Source organism: Eptatretus burgeri, chromosome 2 (genome assembly GCF_056783735.1).
Source record: "Eptatretus burgeri isolate ZD-2024b chromosome 2, Ebu_testis_v1, whole genome shotgun sequence".
Taxonomy (NCBI): Eukaryota; Metazoa; Chordata; class Myxini; order Myxiniformes; family Myxinidae; genus Eptatretus; species Eptatretus burgeri.
Window position 1 is genome coordinate 132,032,170 of NC_140962.1, and position 23,749 is coordinate 132,055,918.

Sequence of the window (23,749 nt, forward strand, 5' to 3'; positions counted from 1 at the left end):
CTCTCACTCCCCTCTCCTCTCACTGCCCTATTCTCTCACTCCCCTATCCTCTCACTCCCCTATCCTCTCACTCCCCTATCCTCTCACTCCCCTCTCCTCTCCTCCCCTCTCCTCTCACTCCCTCTCCTCTCACTCCCCTCTCCTCTCACTCCCCTATCCTCTCACTCCCCTATCCTCTCACTCCCCCTATCCCCACTCTCACTCCCCTATCCTCTCACTCCCTATCCTCTCACTCCCTATCCTCTCACTCCCCTATCCTCTCACTCCCCTATCCCTCTCCCCACTCCCCTATCCCTCTCACTCCCTATCCTCTCACTCCCTATCCTCTCACTCCCTATCCTCTCCTCCCCCTATCCTCTCCCACTCCCCTATCCTCTCACTCCCTATCCTCTCACTCCCCTATCCTCTCACTCTCCCCTATCCTCTCACTCTCCCCTATCCTCTCACTCTCCCCTATCCTCTCACTCTCCCCTCTCCTCTCACTCCCCTCTCCTCTCACTCCCCTCTCCTCTCACTCCCCTATCCTCTCACTCCCCTATCCTCTCACTCCCCTATCCTCTCACTCCCCTATCCTCTCACTCCCCTATCCTCTCACTCCCCTATCCTCTCACTCCCGTATCCTCTCACTCCCCCTCTCCTCTCACTCCCTCTCCCTCTCACTCCCTCTCCCTCTCACTCCCCCTCTCCTCTCACTCCCCTCTCCTCTCACTCCCCTCTCCTCTCCCTCCTCCCTCTCCTCTCACTCCCCTCTCCTCTCACTCCCCCTATCCCTCTCACTCCCCCTATCCTCTCACTCCCCTATCCCCCCTCTCACTCCCCTATCCCACTCTCACTCCCCTATCCTCTCACTCCCCTATCCTCTCACTCCCCTATCCTCTCACTCCCCTATCCTCTCACTCCCTTATCCTCTAACTCCCGTATCCTCTCACTGCCCTTTCCTCTCCCGCCCCTCTCCTCTCACTCCCTTCTCCTCTCACTCGCCTCTCCTCTCACTCCCCTCTCCTCTCACTCCCCTCTCCTCTCACTCCCCTATCCTCTCACTCCCCTATCCTCTCACTCCCCTATCCTCTCACTCCCCTATCCTCTCACTCCCCTCTCCTCTCACTCCCTCTCCCTCTCACTCCCCTCTCCCTCTCACTCCCCTATCCTCTCACTCCCCTATCCTCTCACTCCCCTATCCTCTCCTCCCTATCCTCTCCTCCCCCTCTCCTCTCACTCCCTCTCCTCTCACTCCCCTCTCCCTCTCACTCCCCCTCTCCTCTCACTCCCCTCTCCTCTCACTCCCTCTCCTCTCACTCCCTCTCCTCTCACTCCCCCTATCCTCTCACTCCCCTATCCTCTCACTCCCCTATCCTCTCACTCCCCTATCCACTCTCACTCCCCTATCCCTCTCACTCCCCTATCCTCTCACTCCCCTATCCTCTCACTCCCCTATCCTCTCACTCCCCTATCCTCTCACTCCCCTATCCTCTCACTCCCCTATCCTCTCACTCCCCTATCCTCTCACTCCCCTATCCTCTCACTCCCCTATCCTCTCCCTCCCCTATCCTCTCACTCCCTATCCTCTCACTCCCCTATCCTCTCACTCCCCTATCCTCTCACTCCCCTATCCTCTCACTCCCCTATCCTCTCACTCCCCTATCCTCTCACTCCCCTATCCTCTCACTCCCCTATCCTCTCACTCCCCTATCCTCTCACTCTCCCTCTCCCTTCTCTCTCCCGTTCAGACACAAATATGTAAATACTAGCATAACCCGCACTCTGCGCGACATGTTGGGGTGGGTGTGTTTGAGAAAGGAACTGATGCAGAGTATCAGTCGTAATTTTACTTTACTGCAGTAAGTGGAATACGATTTCACTGTTTCAGAACCATTTTATTTACTTTTTTTGTACCATGCACCTCATATGGTCTTTGAGATAATGTAAGCCGATTATCACGTTACTCGAGCTTAGAACAAAGTCGAAGATAGCGCGACACGAAACCACAAACTCGGAAATAATATACAAGATGTCAACCCTCGCCGTCCGTGATTTTGCGTATCTGCGCTTACCTTTCATACACCCTTTCTCTCCGTCCAGGCCGATACCTCTGCGTATCCGCGGGGAAAAAAAATGATCTCCCACCTCAAACTACTTAGGTTTTCACGAGGTTATTTTTGTTTATTTTTTTAAATACTTTCAATGCTTGGATAACAATATTTCCCTTCATTTAACATTACCAGTTAAAACATAACTGTACTGTATTGCCAGAAAATATATAAAGTTGCCTTCTGCGTCTTCTGGGTACATCCTCCCAGCGCTAACAAAATATACCCTGCCCACCCTGAACTCGTTTGTATTTTTTTTTTTTTTTTTTTTTTTTTTTTTTTGTAGTAAACGCTTTCAATGTTTGGATAACAATGTTTTCCTTCATTTAACATTAAGCGTGGAATTATAAATGTACCTTGTCACCAGAAAATATAACAATTTGAAAATTTATATTCTGTCTTCCGGAATCTGCCGCACCACCGCATCATTGTCTTCTGGCTGCTTGATGGTTGGTGAGGTGCGGTATTTTATTGTGATAAAACTTTGTATACTGTTTATTTCATCATGCGTCCAAAATGTCCATCAAGTGCTGCATCTGCTGAAGAGCAGAGTAAAAAAAGTGAAGAAAGTGATGACAGTGGAAAAAGTGAAATAATTAGATCGATTTGAGAGTGGTGCACGTGTTACTGTGTTGGCGAAAGACTACAACATCAATCATGAGTCCAATATTCGTTACATTCGTCAATGTAATGATAAAATTAGGGCTAGATCAACATTTATATATCTCCACAAAGGAAAGAGCACAACATAAAAGATGTGAGGGATTTGTGGGTCGCTCCTGGGAGATCGATCGGCTACCTCCGTGCCATGGCTTTATTCAAGCAGAACTGACCGGGGCTACCCACCAACAGTACTCCAAGCAGAAAAGCTTTCATATTGATGGTAAATCTTACTTATTTATCTTATTTTACTCAATTGTTCTTATTTTTCAATTAAATGTCGATGATTATTATTTATTGATGATTTTTGACTTACTTTGGGATGCTGGAACGTATCTCATTGACTTGCATGTTATAAACTGTGCGCCATTCGCGATTTCGCCACTCACGGAAGTTTAGAGGAACGTAACTCCAGCGGACGGCAAGGGTTTTGTGTGTGTGTGTGTGTGTGTGTGTGTGTGTGTGTGTGTGTGTGTGTGTGTGTGTGTGTGTGTGTGTGTGTGTGTGTGTGTGTGTGTGTGTGTGTGTGTGTGTGTGTGTGTGTGTGTGTTTTATTCCTCCCTGTAGGTGTGCAAACCAGCGACTTTGAGCCTATACACCACCTGTATATGCAACAAAAATGCACATAATTCGAAATTGCATGAATATCGATATTTTTAGACATCCGCATGCACTGTCTGGTCCCAAGAGCTTTTAAATGAGGTCTCTTCCAGCACTGTAAATGTTGTGGTTGCATCGTTTACCCCGTTCAGACACAATCTCACAACTTGCATTTTCTACGCATTTTTTTTTCTGTGCACGCAGCGTTTAAAGGGGCAGTGAGGTAGCATTTGTGCTACAACTGATGAGAACGGAAGGGTGTTATTATCCCAACACTTTTTGAAAAAAAAATAGAGGGATATTGTAATCCACGTCTATCTGTCATGCTATCTCCTAAACAGTTGGGCAGAAATTCACCAAATTTGGTAGTTATGATTACTACATGGCATGAAAGTGCAAGATCAGTCATTTTTGACCCTGCCACCTGGAGTGGGGTCAAAATGTCAAGCACCAAAAGATGCAATTATGAGCACATTTTAAAACATTTTAAAATGAAACTTTGTATATGCAGTCAACATTGGGGATGCATGAAATATATAACTACTTTTTTGGATTTGACCCCAGGCCCCAGGATGAGGTCTTCAGTTTACAGGGGTCATAATGGGGGAAAAAAATATTTAACTCAAAATTTGATATTTGGTCTTTCCTGGTGGAACTTTTCACCATCTTTCAACTTTGTTTTAGGTGGGAAGTGTGGGCATTTGTGATGGCATGCCATCGACTTCGCTCCAGTTCCATTTTTTAAGTGAATGGTATGAGTGTAGTGCAGTACCATTGTATTGCAAAGTGATCCATTAATTGGTGTTGTGCCATTAAATGGGTTTTTTCTTTTTAAAAAAAATATTCACCAGGTTGTTGCTGCTTTGTTTTTAATCTGCACATCGTATTGTACTTCTGACCGGGACGTCGTCACATGGTGTCAAGAAACTTTAGTTGTGACTAATTTTCATAAAACTTTCCCCAAACCCTACAATATGAGTGTAAAACGATCTGTATCTACTCGATCATGCACTCGTGGTTTGAGGTCTCGCCACTCTATAACTTCAGCTCCCCACCCACACATCTCCAGGCCACGACACGCAAATCTGTTCTATTATCATACAGTACAGTATAGTACCCTACTCATTTGTTTTTTTTTTCTATCTTGATGCATTTATGGTCGGTATTAATTTAATTATACATTTAGTGATTATTTGTATTGATTTACTGAGTTATGTTTTTGTATTAAGTTATGTTTGGGTAAGGTGTCCTATCATCAGCCCCCAAGGAGCACATCTTCGATCAATAACACTGTCTATGGGGAAAACCTTTTTCGCTGAATGAATTTTTGCTATACACACTACATTCGTGGAATGCATCTATTTCATATATCAAGGAGTGCCAATATATCAATGTGTATTTGGCTACATATGTATATGTATATATGTATATACTTACTTATCGTGTCCACAAAAACAGCAGTTACAGTACACATGGCTAGATGTGGTTCAGGCGAAGCTGAGCACATTGCTGACCCTTATAATTAAACTCTGCCAAATCCGATGCTGTGCAGGGCTGTTCCAGCAGGGGGCATGTCAGGAGATGCTGCATGGTTTGTGGTTCAGTGCCACAGTTATACACAGCATCCCTGTCATTTAAGTATCCCCATTTGGAGAGAGTGACTTTTGTTCGTCCAACACCAGATCTTAGTCTGTTCAGGCATTTCCACATTGCATAGCTTGAATCTGCTCCAGGGGGGAGTGCCTCACTCACATTTAGCTCCATTGTTGTTGTTAATGGAAGGTTGTTCAGTCTTTCTTCCCATTGAATAACTCTTTCCCTGCTTGTGCTTGATGTTTCAAGGGGGGTGACATACCTTAGGAAGCTCTTTCTAGACTTAAGACGGCTTTGGGCTGGCATATGGCCAAAGAGAGGATGTCTTTCATCTGTAGCCTGTTGTTGACGCTCTTTCTTACTTGCTGCACTTCGTCGTATCTCTGTTGGGGCTATGCCTGCCAGGATATACAGACGATCTGTAGGTATTGGTTTAAGGCAGCCTGTAATGAGGCGGCAGCTAACATTGAGAACGGGATCTAGCTTATTTGCATGTGTAGCTCATTCCCATACAAGGCAGGCATATTCGGCCGTTGAGTAGCAAAGAGCTAGTGCAGTTGACTTCAATGTCTGTGGGCTTGCACCCCAAGTTGAACCAGTGAGCTTACTGATGATGTTGTTCCTCGCACTCACTTTGCACTTGGTCTTCTCAATACGAGTCTTAAAAGAGAGACATCCATCTAGGGTTACCCCTAGGTAGATTGGGTATTCACAGTGTTCAAGAGGGATTCCTGACCAGTCGACCTGCAGTTGGCGCTTGGCTTCGCGATTTCGCAGGTGGAAGGCACACACCTGTGTCTTGGGTGGATTTGCACGGAGGTGGTTCTCTTCATAGTAGGGTGTTAACTCTGCAAGAGCGTTGGAAAGTCTCTCTTCAACAACTTTGAAATCGGCATCTTGTGCATCTATGCCAAGGTCGTCTGCATAGATGAAACGGCGGGTGTCTACACTGTTTGGTTGGTCGTTGGTGTAGATGTTAGAGGAGTGGTGTGAGCACACTCCCCTGTGGGAGGCCATTCTTGAGTTCTCGCCATCTGCTTTTCTTACCTCCTAGTTCAACGAACAAGTGACTGTGCTCGAGCATGCTTTCAATCAACTCTGTCAGGCAAGTGTCTTTTGTGGTCTCCAGGATCTTGCTAAGAAGACGTCTGTGGTTGACTTGTCATAGGCAGCTGAGAGGTCGGCAAACACTACACCAGTTACCATCCCTTCCTCATAACCATCTTCGATGTACTGGGTAAGGTTGAGTACTTGGCTAGTTGTGGACTTGCCGGGACGGGAACCTGCTTGTTTAGGATGAGGTGTCCATCAACAGCAGGACCAATTTTGTTAAGGTTCAGGCGTTCGAAAAGCTTAAAGGTGTGACTCAGGAGTGAGCTGGTCAGAAATTCTTAGGAGCGGATGGGTCTTTCCCAGGTTACAGCAGTGCTATAATGTGGGCTTTCTTCCAGATCTTAGGGAGCTTGTGTGTTACTAAGCATTCATTAAAGAGCTGTAGAAGCCACTTCTTTGCCTCATGACCAAAGTGCTTAATCTGCTCAGTTGCAATCTTATCCAGCCCTGTTGCCTTTCCCGGTTTGAGGGTGGAGATTCCTGCTTCCAGCTCTCCCATAGTAAGTGGTCTTGTGAAACCAGGGTCCTCACCGTATTTGTTACGGTTTAGCTTGATCTTCTCTCTCTTTCCATCTTTCCATTCTTTAGCAATTGGTTGGCCACTTGATTTGCAGTGGTTTTTGGGTGTTGAGAAACTGCTTTAGGATCGCCATGTTGCTTGTGAATTAGTGACCATGCTTTCTTGCTGTTTTTTGACATGTCGGTAGACTCAATAAGAGCATTCCAGGTCTTACGTCGCTCTTGGGCAATGCTTTCCATCACCTTCTCACCTTGGGCTATTGTATCTTCGGATAAAGGGTCTACTTCAAACATGCTGATATAGTCATCATAAAGTCCTGCACATTCCATTGAAAGTCCACGTATATATTCAACTCTACAGCCTCGTGGGATATGTTTCCGGGCAGTTCTCAGTACCAGATGAGCAAACAGGTCGTAGTTCTTGCTTATTGGTCTTGTATATTTGATCTTCTCTTCCAGCTCGTTGGTAAACTTTTTCCAGTCTGCTTTCTTGTAGTTAAAGCGCCTTTTAAAGGGGCGGTGGTTGGGACTACAGCTGCATTAACTTGGATCCCAATGGGACGGTGTTGACTTGATGGAATGGGGTCGAGCACAATCTTCTTACACAGTCCAGCGATGTTGCTTGTAGCCATGGCAAGATCTGGGTTGTAGCCACGTTTTCAGCGAGCACTGTGGAGCGAGTGTGGTAGTTTAGGTTCATGGATAAGACCGAGTTGGTTGGTATCCATCCAGTCCTCTACTGCTTCTCCATCCTTGTTCATTGCAGAGTACCCCCACTGGGTACTGTGGCTATTGAAATCACCAATAATGATCTGTGGTTTGCTGTGTACTTGGGAGGCTGGTTGAGGGAACATAAAGTCTACAGGTGGTGGTTTGTAGACAGATGTTACTACTACACTGCTTAACTCAGCTGATAAGATTTCAATGTCATGGTCTTCTGACATAGATCTTGCTTCTATAACTAAGCCTGCTTTCACAAATACAGCACTGCCATACTGTCGGTGGGGTCGCTCGATGGCCAGGGCCATACCAGGTATGGTTGGGCGGTTGTTTTCACTCCCTCTGTGCATCTTTTGCAAGCAGAGAACATCGCACTGCTGCTTGCTGCACAACTTGGCTAAGATCTTTTGTTTAGCAGATGAAAACCCTTCGATGTTCACAGATATGACTGTCAATGCCGGTCCTAAAAAGGTCCCTCGTTTTTGACATCGACCTCTGCGTCTATCTCCGGGCATGATGTTTATTGTTCAGCAACTTGTGGCTTGCAGCTTGTAGCATAGCTTGAAGCTGTTGCTTGTGGTAGTGATAGGATTAGCAGTATTTTGTTGATACTCCCAGGGTCGCAACGAGGACGCTCCTATCTTGACCCCATGTGTGTATGTGTGTGTGTGTATATATATATATATATATATATATATATATATATATATATATATATATATATATATATATATATATATATATATATATATATGTGTGTGGCGTATTCAAAAAGTATCCAACCTTAATTTTTCGTGCGCAAACAAATGAAGCTCGGGAGGCGTGGTTTAGTGCACGTATGTAGGCGATCCTAATCCGTATGCGTGAATATTTTCCCGCCTGCAGAAGCTGTCAGTTGCCGACAGACCGCCGATGAGTGAGGAAGTGTAAGTGAGTGCCGTCGGATTTTCGTTTTTGACAAAATGACGGATCCCTGTGGTCTCATCGCCAGTGACCACTGTGTTGAAGAAGTTGAGATCGCTGTTCAGTCTTCAGCATGTCCTGTGCGATCTCCAAACGGAGTTGCTTCTGCTCGAACTTTAGCAGCTTTGGCACGAACTTTGCTGAGATTCTCCTTAAGCCCAAATCCTCAGTCACAATGGAATGAACGGATCCAATGCTGACGCGCACCTCGTCTGCAAGTTCTCGGATCGTGATTCCACGATCCTGCATCAGCAGGGGCCTCACTTGGTCAATGACGATCTCATTTCGGGATGTTGAGGGCCTACCAGAACGTGCTTCACTTTCCACTCATATGCGACCATCTTTGAAGCGGTTGTACCACACTTATATCTGTGTGGTGCCCATTGCTTCGTTCCCGAAGGCCTGTTGAATCTTGCGGATCGTTTCCACTTGGGATTCGCCAAGCTTTATACAAAATTTGATGCAATAGCGTTGTTCAAGTTTTTCCGCCATTTTGTCAAAAACGAAAATCCGACGGCGCTCACTTACACTTCCTCACTCGTCGGCGACTGACAGCTTCTGCAGGCGGGAAAATATTCACGCATACGGATTAGGATTGCCTACATACGTGCACCAAACCATGCCTCCCGAGCTTCATTTGTTTACGCACGAAAAATTAAGGTTGGATACTTTTTGAACACACCTCGTGTGTGTGTGTGTGTGTATGTATATATGTATATATGTACATATGTATATATGTATATATATATATATATATATATATATATATATATATATATATATATATATATATATATATATATATATATATATATATATATATATGTTTGACAAACTCAATTGATCACTTTGTGTTTTACAAAACAAAAACTCTACCTTGTTGTCCAGCAAGGCAAATATGATTACAGTATGTTCCAAAAATAATTTTCAGATGTACAGTGTTTCCCAGAAAAATATGTTCACTTTGTGGAAAATTCTATTTTGGGTGCATTTTATAGCACAAAAACATTTCAGTATGGTTACAGCAAATCCCAATGTTTTTCCCAAGTGTGCACTGTGTTCCAGAAATATGACTTTGTGGAAATATCACCACTTTAAATTGCCCACCGTAGGTGGGCCGAGATGGGCATTCCTGCTTTACGACGGGAGTGCCAATGTATGTATATATATATATATATATATATATATATATATATATATATATATATATATATATATATATATATATATATATATATATCTTCTTCTTCTTCTTCTTTCGGCTGCTCCCGTTAGGGGTCGCCACAGCGGATCATCCATTATGATCCGCATAGTGATTTGGCACATGTTTTACGCCGGATGCCCTTCCTGACGCAACCCTGGTCGCCTCTTACGACACAGGGATATGGTATACCTATTTTAACCGGGGTATACACCGGCCCAGTATACTGGTACTCATTTCGCCGACCTCGGAAGGATGACAGGCTGAGTCAACCCCTGGTGTATTAATTCAGTGGCTCAACGGGGCTTGAACTCAGGACCTCTTGGATCCCAAGCCGCTGCCCTAACCACTGCGCCAACACCAGGCTATATATATATATATATATATATATATATATATATATATATATATATATATATATATATATATATATATATATATATATATATATATATATATATATATATATATATATATATATATATATATATATATATATATATATATATATATATATATATATATATATATATATATATATATATATATATATATATATATATAGTGACGTCCACAGGACTTGAACAGTCCCGCCAACGTAGAATGAGCCGAAACGATGGAGGCGATTTATTTGTTTATAACCCAAACATGGCGGTTCTAATCGCTCTACCGCAAACGGGACGAGGAAGGTGGCACGAGTCACTTTTCACTGAGTTGATGATGTTTATTTGTTTTTATTATTATCAGAAATAACAAGACTCGGCAAGAAGAGGGATCCGGGTCGATTCGACGGGATGGTGTGGGATCGGGCGTGGGGAAAAAACACAGACAATTCCAATGAATATAGAGATCTCAAACCTTCTAAGGCGCCAAGCACACACACACACACACACACACACACACACACACACACACACACACACACACACACACACACACACACACACACACACACACACACACACACACACACACACACAACGTAGCTATTTCTGGTGGTCAGGCTGGACCGTGGTGTGAACGCAACTGTCCCTGGATCGGCATCGGACGAGCCGGCCTTGCTCTCGTCAGGGGGGCAGGAGAAACCGTGGTGCTGTCGACCTCCTGGTCTTGGCCCAAGTCCGCTCACAGCCGCCAGGGAACCAGTTCTGGCGCCAAGTTGCGAGCAGGAGAGGGGGGCAGGTCTGCCCGCCGTTCGACCCCGTACTCCGAGTCAGCAGAACCCCAGAGCCAACCAAAGCGAGGCACGAGGCTCGGCAAGGCTCCAAGACACGACCAAGAACACGATCGACCCAGCACAACAAAAAGGACGCTCTCTGCCGCCACAGCTTCCACACCAAAAAAACCACGATCTTTTGGTTGTAATCTTCTTCTTCTTCCTTTTCGACCCCGAACAGAACCTTTTTATCCTTCGTCCTCGTCACTCCCAATCGAGCCGTTTATTGGCCCACCGCCATCGCCTTCCGCCAATCGTGATCACGGGGTGGAGCCATCCGCTGCACTGTCCTGTGACGTCACGGCCAGTCTCCAGAGAATACCAAAAGGGGTTTACGCAGACACACTTACCCTATCCCGTGTCCCTATCTAATTACGTGACATTTATCATTTCCCCCTTGAAGAAATGAACATTTACTAGACAACTTATCACCACTGAATTACTACTTATTACATCGAGATCCTGGTAAACTCGAACAGCATGGCATACCTAATTAAACATCCTAATTACCCTTTGAATGCATACCCCCCCCTCAAACGTCACAATATATATATATATATATATATATATATATATATATATATATATATATATATTTAAATATACTAATAAAAGAGTGTGTGTGCGTGCGTCCTCCATAACTCCAAAACTATAAAACTTAGTAGCCTGAAACTTTGCATGCATACCAAGAAAACTCCAAGGAAGTGCAAGAGTGAAAATTGGGTGTTTGGGTTAATTAAAACACCCATTTTGAAGATAATTAATGGTATTTAATTATATCCTTCATCAGGCGATCCTCGGCCACCTCGCTCTGGGTCTGAAGGCGTTTCCTGGGTAACCTCGCTGGGTTCTGAAGTCGCCATGTTTTTTGGCCTGCTCAACCATATCTTGACTTGGAACAGACCGCAACGATTTCTTAATGATAAAGTTTTTTTTTCACTTTCCTCACTCGTATCGAATGCCTGTTCATCATAGCTAGGCATCGTTGTGTATATCGCTTTTGTAAGTACTCTAAGTTTTCAAATTCGGAGCTTGGAGCAATGTTTTGCGGCTAATCTTTTGGTGTCAGATACCACAAGACACCTTCAGGGGTCTTGTCGAGTCTTTGCCTCAGTGGGTCGGTGCTGTTTTGGTGGCACACGGAGGACCAACAGCATATTAGGCAGGTGGTCATAATGTTTTGGCTCATCAGTGTATGTGGATACCAAAAGAGGTTTTTTTAATTTCAATAATTTTCTGGAAGAAATGGTGCATTTTATTTGAAAAAAGTGCAAAGGTGCCAATCCTTCTGGCCACGACTGTACACCATGACTGTTTTTCAGGATCACCATTATATGGAGCTGACTTCAAGTTGATGTGAACAGAAGGTCTTTTTCTTTTTCTTTTGTTTCCCTGCTAAGCTGTAGAACTGTGCATTGCTTTGAAAGTTCATCAATGGTACGAGCCAAGCCTTAAACTATGAAACAAATGTGATTTAATTATCACTTGCAAATTCTAAGATTTTTCAAGTACATTGGTCAGCCAATTTTGTTATTCTGTCTGTTTATCGCCTACAGGTCACAATTCTAAGCCAATCGTCATGAAACTTTAATAAGTTGTTGAGGTAGTCTCAATTAAGAAGCCTGTTGCTTTTGAGGTCAAATTTGTAAGATCATTTTTCATTCGATTGACTTGAAATTTGAACAAGATTTGCATATTGCATGATTGAATTGGGAAACCAACTATTTTTAAGATCAAAAGGTCAACTCTGGGTCAAACTTTTAAATTAGATTTTTATCTAAAAAACCGTCCATTTTCATCTGATTAACCTGAAAAGTAAGCAGCAATTGCATCATGCATTACTGAAATTGGAAACCAACTGTTTTTAAAGTCAAAGGTCAACTCAAGGTCAAACTTCTAAAATCATCAATTTCAATCTGAAAAATAATCAATTTTAATCCGATTGACCTAAGCTTTGATTAAGATTGTCAATTTTAATCTTAATGAAATGGACAATTTGATGTATCCATGGCAACATTTGGAGAAGGGGGTGGATTTTGCAAGTATCATGCTCTGCACGACGTCTTTTTAACCTCCGCCATCGAAGATCAGAGGTTACTGTTTTCACCCCTTTCTGTTTGTCTGTTTGTTTGTTTGTTTGTGAACAGTATTACGGAAAAAACTCCTCGACGGATTTCGACGAAACTTGGTGGGGGGGATTAGGTATGGTCCAAGGATCATGCGATTAGATTTTGGACTTGGTCCGAAACTAATCTGGCCGCTATGGCGGCCATTTTGAAAAAATATTTGAATTTTTTTTTTTGCATTTCTACATGTTTTAAGTGATTTTCAACCCCCCCCCCAAAAAAATTGCTTGAGAAAAAAATTTTTGCAACTTTTTTTCAACAAAATTTCGATTTTTTTTTTATTTATTTTTTTTTTTTTTTTGCATTTCTACATGTTATAAGTGATTTCCAACAAAAAAAAACATGCCAAAATTATAATTGCGGCTGATTTTGGAACTTCAGATGGATATACCCACATAAAATCAATTTCTGTCTCAAGGAATCTAGTTATGACGAATTAATTGAGTATGTAAAAGTTAAAAGTAAAAGGGAAAATTGCAAACTATAACTCTGTGAGCACTGTTGATGTCAAATTGAATGAATATAAAATCAGGTTCACTTGAGTGACCTAGCAGTATTGGCGGCGGAGGTTTTGCACTCTACCGAGTGCTCCCCCTCTAGTTCTTGTTTCTGTATTTGTGTTCACCTCCTTGGCATGCTTGACATTCCTATCTGAGCACATAGCTGGAATCTCTGGTTAAAATTATCCCTTTTTCTGTTAATTATATGTACAAGGTCCTACACGAGAATGAAATGTTAAAAGTTAACCTTCGTGCTGCATCTTTTTCTGCTTGTGACTAATGAGAGGTGGTTCTGGTGCGTATTTTTTTTTAATGGTTTTTGTTGGAGTTGCAAAAATTCCTGGTAAAGGTGTTGATGGAACTGGCTTATTTAAGGAAATGCAATGCATATCACTATATATGCAAGACATTTGTCCTCATAATTTAAGCTGGTGAATATGTTCATCGGCTTATTTCAATTCTAGCTCCTCTTGTTTGGCTCTTTCGTTCACACTCAACAAGTTTTTTTTTTTTTTTATTTTTTTTTTTTTGTTTTTAGGTTTTTTTTTTGTTTGTTTTTGTTTTTTTAACTCTCACCAGAGGAGAGGGTATTGCATTTTGGTCTGTCGTTGTTGTTTTTTGTCCGTCCACACACAATGTGCTAACGTAGGCCACAAACCCCAGCCGGTGGTAGCCAGTCATACATGTTATCTTTTATTTTTCAACCTAGTATTTTGAAGATAATTAACGGTATTTAATTATATCCTTCATCAGACGATCCTCGGCCACCTCGCTCTGGGTCTGAAGGCGTTTCCTGGGTAACCTCGCTGGGTTCTGAAGTCGCCATGTTTTTTTGGCCTGCTCAACCATATCTTGACTTGGAACAGACCGCAACGATTTCTTAATGATAACGTTTTTTTTTCACTTTCCTCACTCGTATCGAATGCCTGTTCATCATAGCTAGGAATCGTGTATATCGCTTTTGTAAGTACTCTAAGTTTTCAAATTCCGAGCTTCGAGCAATTTTAAAACATTATACGAGACGATTTTCCACAATCTACTTTCACAGACTAATTAAAGTATATCATCGAACTATTATTTCGGTTTTGAGGATTGGATATCGTCCGGACTAAATAAGTGTCGAAATCTGTTGTGAAATCTGATAATTTAAAGAAATAATGAGTCTTATAATTAAGCCAATATACCTATTTACTTTAAGCAAGCAAGGCTATGTTCCCTGCTTCTCCATACATACCCAAGAAAATGTGAAATTTCCAAAGCATTAAACTTAATATAATTCTCCAAACAGTAGAAAAAGATGAGTGAACAAATTAACCAGCTTCATTATCTATATGGTTTAATGCATTCACTTCAATACCTCACGTCCTGTGCCTGAGAGGGACTGCCTTTCCACAGCATCTGCCGGATCTGTGTCTATATTTTCGGATGTTTCGCGATGTGCTCTGCAGGGAATCAAAGCAAATCTGGTTTAAAATTTTTTTTAAAGCAGACGTTTTAAAAAACAAGTTATCACATTTGTGTGGACCACAAATGATGTACCACATGACATGTGCTCAGACGAGCAGGCAAAATGGCGGATTTTCTGCAATGTTTATTTCATAGGCGATTGAACTTTGCGATGTCTCAAGGGTTGTTATGCATCAAGCTGCAACTTTTGATGGATAGTCATTTTATGAACTAATTTTATTTAATGAACTGCTGCGTGCACAGTGAAGCGTGGGCTTTATAGTTAAAGGGATCCTTTATGGTATGCAGTGATAGCCTGGCCAAATGTTCCTTATCAGCCATTGAATTGGGGTGCTTGCATGAGTGCTTAAGCCACTTGCCGAGCGCCAATTGTCGATCGCGGTACTGCGTCAGGTGGTCAGCGACAAAGCCATCTCCCCCACCAGGTTTCCTGGTGAGGGATGGTGGATGATATGGACAATCAGCAGAATTAAAAACAAAACCTGTCAAAGGGTGGAGGAGCTCCTTGTGAGCCACGCCACGGCCATCCATATCTCGTGCCCAACTGTCTGCGGACGTCCTCCGCAATTGGGTTACTTTTTATTAGGAGGTTGGTGGCAGGATTTGCAATCTGGCCACCGAAAACCCTTCATTCTGAAAAACGTACCAAAAGCATAAAGAAATCTGAAAACCCCCTCCGTGGGAGTACCTCCTATGCAGCAGCTGCCCTCCACAGGGCAGCTCACTAGATGACGGGATTTGGCAAAGCCTTCGGGACCCCCACTCTTTGATAGGAGGAAAACCATGGGGTGACCATCCGAGGTCAGATTGCGGTCATGTGTGTCGGGATGGTGCTGAAATGTCGTCCACGAGATGGGGGACTCCTTGGGTGAACCTGAGGCTGTCCCTTCAGGTAGGTGCTTGGAATGTCCTCTCCCTAAGAGAGGATGATCATCTGCGCTCAAGCGTTTGGAGGTCGGTATTGCCGCACTCTCTGATGTTTGGAGACCAGATTGCGGCGATATCATGGCGGGTGGTTACACCTACTATTGGTCTGGTAGCTCTGATGGTTACCATGCCCAAGGAGTTGCTCTAGCTGTGTCCAATAAGCTGACTCAAGTGATAGTTGACGTAACACCAGTCAACGAGCGTATGATGAGACTCAAGATTCGTCACTCCTTGGGTGTCATTTCCCTGGTCTCTGTATATGCTTCGACTAAGGCGAGTGATTTCACCGTGAAGGACACATTATATGCTACAGTCGAGTCTGTGGTTGATCAGTGCCCCAGGTGTGGTACTCTTCTCGTGTTGGGGGATTTCTGTGCATCGACTGGATCTGATGGGGAAAGTTATGAGACGTGTGTTTGTCCCCATGGTTCTGGAAAAGTGAACCAGAATAGCATTAAATTCTTTGACTTTGCAAGAAGTCATGGACTTAGGGTGGCTGATTCATGGTTTCAGCACCCACAGGTTCATCACTAGACTTGGTTTTCCAATGCTGGTGGTGTGGCAAAGTAGATTGACCATGTGCTCGTTGTTGGTCGCTGGAGGATGATCCAGAACTGCCGGGTCTACCGGAGTGTTCAGTTGAGCAACTCCGAAGTTGCAGCTTAAATCCGGGAGAATGGTACAATCCCAGCCTTGGCTGGATGTTGGCAAGCTTAAGGATGAGAGGGGAGCTGAGTAGTTTACAAACAGGCTGAGTGGGGGTTTGTGGGGTCTGGGTGCTTTGTAGAATCCTGATGAGTTGTGGAGTGTCTTCAAGACCACCATCCTGAAGTTGCTGATGGATGTCTTGGAACTCACCGAAAGGCGAAGAAGAATTTTGTCTCTCGGGACATTGGGTACCATTGCCATTCAGGCTGGCTCTACGACTCTGGTCAGAGCTGAGCTGATCAGGGAGCTGAGGCGTAAAACTGTACGTGCACTCAGGATGGACAAGGAGGCCTATGTGCGAAGAATCTATGAGGGAGTAGAGCATCACCTGTGGTCAGGTGATTCTCGTCCTGCTTACATGGGAAATTGTGCATTGCGTTCCTCCAAGCCCATTCCTCGGTGTACTGCAATTAGAGTGGAGGGTGGTGTGCTCTTGACAGAGGAGTCTGAAGTAAAGGCCTGCTGGGTCGGTTACTTTCAACAGCTGTACCAGGCTGACCCACCAGCTGTTGAGTTGGACGTCAGGTGTTACTATCCCTATTTCTGACCCTCCAATCAACTGTGATCCACCTTTCTTTGTGGAAATACAGGCTGCGGTGAACTGGATGATATGGGGTAAAGCTCCTGGAATCTGTGGCATCCATGATGAACATCTCAAATCTGGTGGAAATGCTGTACTCATGTCACTGCATGCAGTTCTGTGCTCTGCCTGGAACACAGGCATCATCCCAACTGACTGGAAGAGGGGTCGTCTTGTCCCTCTCTGGAAAGGGAAGGGTGATCCTCAGGACTGCAACAGCTACTGAGGGGTGACGCTGCTTTCAGTGCCAGGAAAGGTCTTTGCTCAGATAATTATTGATCGGGTTCACCACCATCTGCTTGAGCACCAGCGCTCAGAGCAGTCAAACTTTACGCCAAAGACATTAACTCTTGACCGTATCCTTGCTTTTCAGGTCCACACCGAATGCTGATGAGAGGTTCGGCAGGGACTGCTTGCAGCCTATGTTGATCTCTGCAAAGCGTTCGTGTCGGTGAATCAGGATGCCCTCTGGAAGATTCTTGCTCTTTGTAGGGTGCCACCAAAAGTAATCAATCTGATGTCTAAACTATATCTGGTACTGAGTGCTGTGAAATGTGGTGATACCATCTCCGACTTATTTCCAGTTGTTCATGGATTTCGTCAGGGGTGTGTACTTGCCCCCACACTTTTCAGCGCTTGTATGGACTGGATTCTGGGGATGATGTTGGAGAGATCAAGCTACGGTGCATTGTTGGAGAATGTTGAGATCTCTGACCTTTATTTCACAGATGATGCAGTGTTTTTTGCGGAGATTATACGCATCATTTTGGGGGCTCTCAAGGTTCTGAAAAAGGAGTTGGAGCTGCTGGGATTGTGGGTTTCCTGGGTAAAATCTAAGATGCAGGCTTTCAGTGGCATCTTGGATGCTGCTATCTTGTCTGTACCTATTTGTGGTGAGGATGTTGAGGTCATGGAGAGATTCACTTCTCTTGGCAGTGATATTCTTGTCTTTGCTGGCTGTGAGCCAGAAGTCAATGGACATCTTGGTCGGGCCAAGCTAGGTAGTCATGGATTCACTGGATCATGGGGTGTGGCGCTGTCGTTTCCTGTGCAGGAGGACGAAAGTCCAAGTCATGAGGTCCTTGGTGCTTCCAGTCTTGCTCTGCAGATGTGAGACTTGGACTCTGATCAGGGATCTGAGACAGCAACTTCATTCCTTTGGTACTGTCGTGGCAGTTTTGGCCACCTCATGACAGAAAACCCTTCAGTTCAGTTTAAGCTGTTTATTCAGTAACAAATATCAGACAAACACTTGTGCACAAGAGTTAGTTTTTAGCTAGAGCAATATCACAAATGGAACAACTTAACTGCACATGGCGTATTTTGAGTATTTATGTGATCCCTCCACGGCATGGTTAATACATCAAAATAAATTAACTGAACAAAGAGAAACCTCTTCGAGAAACAACAGATGGAACTTCGTACGGTTGGAATCACAAACACAGGATGTAAAACGGTCTGTTATCGGAGCTTGCTTATTGTCCCGGTGAAAGTATTTGATTCCTTGTTGCTGGCCCAGATGGTCAGCAGACAGATAAAGTTTTTACGACTGCAGAGGAATGTGTGCATTCTGCCTCCAACTTGCTTTCCCAGCATATATTTATTAAATTCATTCTCGAAGCACAAAATATTTGTTTCTTTCTCAAAGATATTTGGCATTTTACCTCATCATAAATTCACTTAACAATTCAGCTTCCCACAATTTCCCCATTTTGTATATACAGAACAACACCAGGGTTTGTTCTGTAAGGACAAACACACAAAAATTTTAATTTTCCATAGGCTAGCGGCAGGCCCATTTCCACCACGTCACCCAGACTTGCGCTCTGTGGTGGGTCGACACCCTAGCGAGTGGATGAAACTCTGGGGCTACCACCTCCCCATGCTGTCTCGTTCCACAGAGTTTGGGCGCCCAGGCGATCTGGAAGAAACAAACCCTGTGCACACAGAGTATATACATCCAATAGGCAATCGCCTTTTTCAATTGTACTAATCAGCTTTTATTTGAGCAAGCCGCTCAAATTCTTTTTCCTCTTCAGTTTTTAAGATATCTTTATTGTCCCATATCCCTTCATCACAATCATCCATCTGTTTTTAGTTCTTTAGCAACAATTGTTGAAGTCTTTCAAAGGGGCTTTTGTCAATCCCAAGGGTACTTTCATATTTTCCATAAAATCCCACAGACACGGTGTCTCGACTCTATTTTATACGAGGTTCTTCATTTTCTGAGTTTTCTCGATCTTCTGGATCTTCATTGTCACCAAAGTTGCTGAGAGATGGTCGGTCCAGGGAAACTTCATGCGCCACCATCGTCACTGGAAAATTTTCTCACACACCGATTATTGTTCTTATGCATGCGATGATGACAACAATAGCGACAAATATCATTAGTCCAATCAGCAATATGTGGAGTATGCAGGTTCCCCATCCAAAAAAAAAACATCTTTTCCACCCAGATCTGAATCCGACTTCCTTAAAATAGTCATGGTACTTTGCATGGTACTACCTTCCTTACGTGTTGTACCATGTCATGGATATGTACTGTTTGACGCTACTTTAGCATTTGTCCAATTTATGCCGTCCGGTTATCTGCTATGTAATTGTGGTACCATCCAGCTCCACAATAATCGATTTCCTCAAATGGGATCACTGCTAACGGCAGTCCTGTTCGTGTAGAGTGTGGGAGGTGGGCACATACCCAACACTTCACTTTATTTCCCTTCATTGTGTAATTGTGCAACAGGGTAAAAATCCCATGCACTCCTTTCTCATGCAATTGGTCCCAATGTTTACCTTCTCCTGCCCTGCGTACCCTGTCACGACCCCTTCCTTGTTTCCCCTGCTCTAGAGTCTAGACCGACCAAACATTCTGCTCTCCATGGCATTCCCATAATGCCCTCACTGTCTGTTATCATCTGTATTATCACGAGTACGGGCCCATAAAAAAAAAATAATAAATAAATATTCAAACCGCGAGCAAGAAACAACAACCACACAGGCCGTTTCTTCGCTCTCGCGTGCCCGTACGTGCGTGGCCCGGAAGTTCGCATATCGCAGTAACAATTATTCGCAATTTAGTTTTAATGGCCAATTATTCAATTAGCGCCAACGTATTGTTACGGCTGTGGAAATTCGCAATACACCATAAAGGGTCCTTAGATCAGTTATGACGCTAAGTTTATGTGCAGATAGTTCCCCACCGTTGTTTAAAGGGAATTTGTGTGATTCATCAGGCTGCGACTCTTTGAGATAGCCGTTTTTCTGTTCTATCGTTATTTTGGACCGTCCGAAGACTTCAAACGAAGGCCCCGTAAAAGGCCTACAACGGCGCGAGAGTTTTCCCGCCTTTTTGCGGTGCCGGGGCTGACGGGAGAGGCTGCGAGAGCTCGCTGGCGATTGGTGGATACGGGGTGTGAGGCGGCCGTGAGGAGGAAACGCCCCTTTTCGAGGAGCTTCTCGAAAGGACTAGAGGAGAGGTGGAGCCAAAAAGGGGGTGGAGCGAAGGGGCGGAGCCCCGCGCTATATAGGGCAGACCGCGCGTGGGCTCGCTCTCTTGGTGGACGTCATGTTTGAGCTCTCCTCTCTCCTGCCTGGATCATCGCGTTGGATTCTTCCTCTCTCTCCCTCTGGGCGCCAAGTCGTGAGGGTTGCGAGCAGTGGTCCCGGGTCGAGGCGCGCACGAGGGCTCGCCGACCGTCACTCCTCGAGGGGGCAGGTAACCAGCACGGTCTCGCGGGCCTATTCGGTCACCCACGGCCCACGACCATAAAGGTTTACGAACCCCGTCTACCCCCTTGCCCCATATCGAAACGCAATTTTATTTATTAATGAACACGGAAGTATTAGATCAAAATGGCGGTTTATTTTATGCTTAAAATTAAATCGTTCTTTGTCTATACTAAATGTTTGAGATTTTAAAATAAATCATTTCAAGAGAGAAGAAAAAGTTATCTCCAGCGAACTATTCCGCTGAGGTTGTTTCCATCCATTGGGACCATACTCTGTGCAGAGCGTTGGTGCTGCCTAAGCAGTCTCCTTGGCTATTGGGCACAATCCTGGACGGGTCGCCACTCCGACACAGTATACCATCATGCTGGCACTCATTTTGCCGTCCTCGAAAGGATGATAGGTCGAGTTAGCCCCACCTGGTATTAATTCAACAGCTGAGTGGGATTTGAACTCAGGACCCTGGTATCCCAAGCCCACTACCCGAACCATTAAGCCAACACCAGGTATGTTCGGATTGAGCAGATGTAGTTGATGCCTTTAAGGACTGAGAAGCATGAGATTTGGAGGATGCTCGACTACCTTTAGAAACCCGGGAGTACCTTTCTGCCATAATGTTGCATATATGATCTGCAATAGATTTGGACAGATGTACTATCAATCTGTGGAACAGGATAGTTACAAAGTCAATATCCGGATCCATGCTTCTCGATGGCATTAACTGATCAAGTAGATTATGTGCCTTTGAAATGTCATCCATGTCTCTCGAATATCTCGTTTTTGTTTAACAACATCCAAATCACTTGAATCTGACAAGTCTTTCCGTGCTTCTTGCCCTCTTGTGCCAGTTTGTAATGGCCAATTTCAAATTATGTTTGCGCTGGACTAACTTCCATTCAGTGTAGTCATTGGTGGGTTTGGGTTCTCAATCAGAGTGGCATACGTTGTCATCATCTCTGTGTGTGTGTGTGTGTGTGTGTGTGTGTGTGTGTGTGTGTGTGTGTGTGTGTGTGTGTGTGTGTGTGTGTGTGTGTGTGTGTGTGTGTGTGTGTGTGTGTGTACATCACTACTAACATCAGACATGACAAGTGGTTCTTCATCTGTACTCATTTGCAATTTAAACAAATGAGTACAAGTTCAAAACAACTTTCAAGTAAAGTTAAATGTCAAAATAAAAGCATTACAGAATCAGGTATGATTAAGATCAATTACATCACTGTGCTCAAACATGTAGGCAATACATTGCATATATTTATACCCATCTCACCACAGATAGTACAGGGCAATTAACACAACAGAATAGGTTAAAATCAGCTTTGATCCTTCTCAGCACACTAACCTTTCACTTTAACAGTTTAAAGCGATACAAAACCGATTCACTGTACAGAATTGTCCTGTACATGATAAAGTGTTTCACTTTAACAGTGGCAACAAAAAGCCATTGATGTGGCTTGCTTGCTTGTTGCCGCAGGGGCTATGGTTTGCTGCTGTTAAATTGCCTTCAAACCTGACACCGAAAGATCAAATACTACCACTGATGTTGGTGAACTAAATGTTCAGAGGACTTGCTCACAGACAGGACTTTATTGATGGGAGATGACATCGCTGGTCCAGTTGTTGCATAAAAATAAAGACTTCATCCTCAGCTCAGAGTTTTATAGCTTCCCCACAACAAACCCATTTCCATAGTGGAAAATGCCTCATTTCACAAATCTACCTGTTTGCAGCTTTTGCTTTGTGCACCGTTTTATCAAAGATTCACGGAGCATCATGCATGGGGCGTATGCGCAATGAGTGGAAGGAGACTGTCTGTCGTGGACGAGTGAGAGAGGAGTGGAGGGAATGGAGAGAGAACATGGAAGGACCCGGGGAGCCAATGACAGTGCTGCCAGACCTTCTGGAAGAAGAAAATCTCCCAGTTTCTCCACCGTACTGCAATTTTTGGGACCAGGTCAGAATCACCAAAAGGCGCCATTTTACATCATAAAACCCACACAACGCATTATGCAGGAGTTAGCAGTCACTTTAACAAATACAGTTGTAGCCAAAAATATTGTCACCCTTGCACTTTTTCAAATAACTCACAATTTTCTCAAAAATAAGTTGAAATTGACAAAAGGATTTTGTCTCCACAATTATTTATTTCATTGTTAGTATTATAAAACCTTTGTTTTTGATTCAGAACTTGATATATAATTTTAAATCAGAAAATAAAAAGAAATGGCATTGACAAAGTTATTGACACCCTCAATTTAATATTTGATAGCACAGCCTTTGGACAACATGACTGCAGTCAAGCGTTTCCGACAGCCATGAATGAGCTTCCTACACCTCTCTGCTGGCAGTTTCACCCACTCTTCTTGTGCAAACTGCTCCAGTTCTCCCAGATTTGAAGGGTGCCTTCTCCCAACTGCTGTTTTCAGATCTTCCCAAAGGTGTTCAATGGGATTTATTCTGGACTCATTGCTGGCCACTTCAGAACAGTCCAGCATTTTGTCTTGAACCATTCCTGGGTGCTTTTTGAAGTGTGTTTGGGGTCATTGTCCTGCTGAAAGACCCATGACCTTTGACGGAGACCCAGCATTCTGACACTGGGTTGAACATTGCGCTCCAAAATACCTTGGTAATCTCCTGATTTCATGATGCTGTGCACACATTTAAGGTACCCAGTGCCAGAAGCAGCACAGCAACCCCAAAACATCACTGAACCTCCTCCATGTTTGCCTCTAAGGAAGGTTTTCTTTTCTTTGAAGGCTTCATTTTGTTTTCTGTAAACAGAGATTATGTGCTTCACCAAAAAGCTCTAATTTGGTCTCAACTATCCACAGGACATTCTCACAGAAGGATTTTGGCTTGTTCAGGTATGTTTTGGCAAACACAAGTCAGGCTTTCTTATATATATATATATATATATATATATATATATATATATATATATATATATATATATATATATATATATATATATATATATATATATATATATATATATATATATATATATATATATATATACATGCCTGGTGTTGGCGCAGTGGTTCGG

At 43.7% G+C, this 23,749-nt stretch overlaps 1 protein-coding gene across 11 annotated transcripts in view; it reads left to right on the forward strand.

The window, feature by feature from the left end:
* The window catches only part of CREBRF (CREB3 regulatory factor), a 91,512-nt gene that overhangs the window by 32,902 nt on the left and 34,861 nt on the right, over window positions 1-23,749 (forward strand). For 5 of the 11 annotated variants that reach the window (XM_085871271.1, XM_085871275.1, XM_085871273.1 and 2 more), the window contains 2 exons: window positions 2,823-2,970; window positions 22,434-22,657. The exons of 2 other annotated variants lie outside the window; for them this stretch is intronic. In XM_085871271.1, the coding sequence (XP_085727397.1) occupies window positions 2,823-2,970; window positions 22,434-22,657 (372 nt within the window). Of the gene's footprint in view, window positions 1-2,822; window positions 2,971-22,433; window positions 22,658-23,749 lie in introns of those variants that run through there. 4 more of the 11 variants (XM_085871277.1, XM_085871278.1, XM_085871279.1 and 1 more) reach the window with 3 other exon arrangements.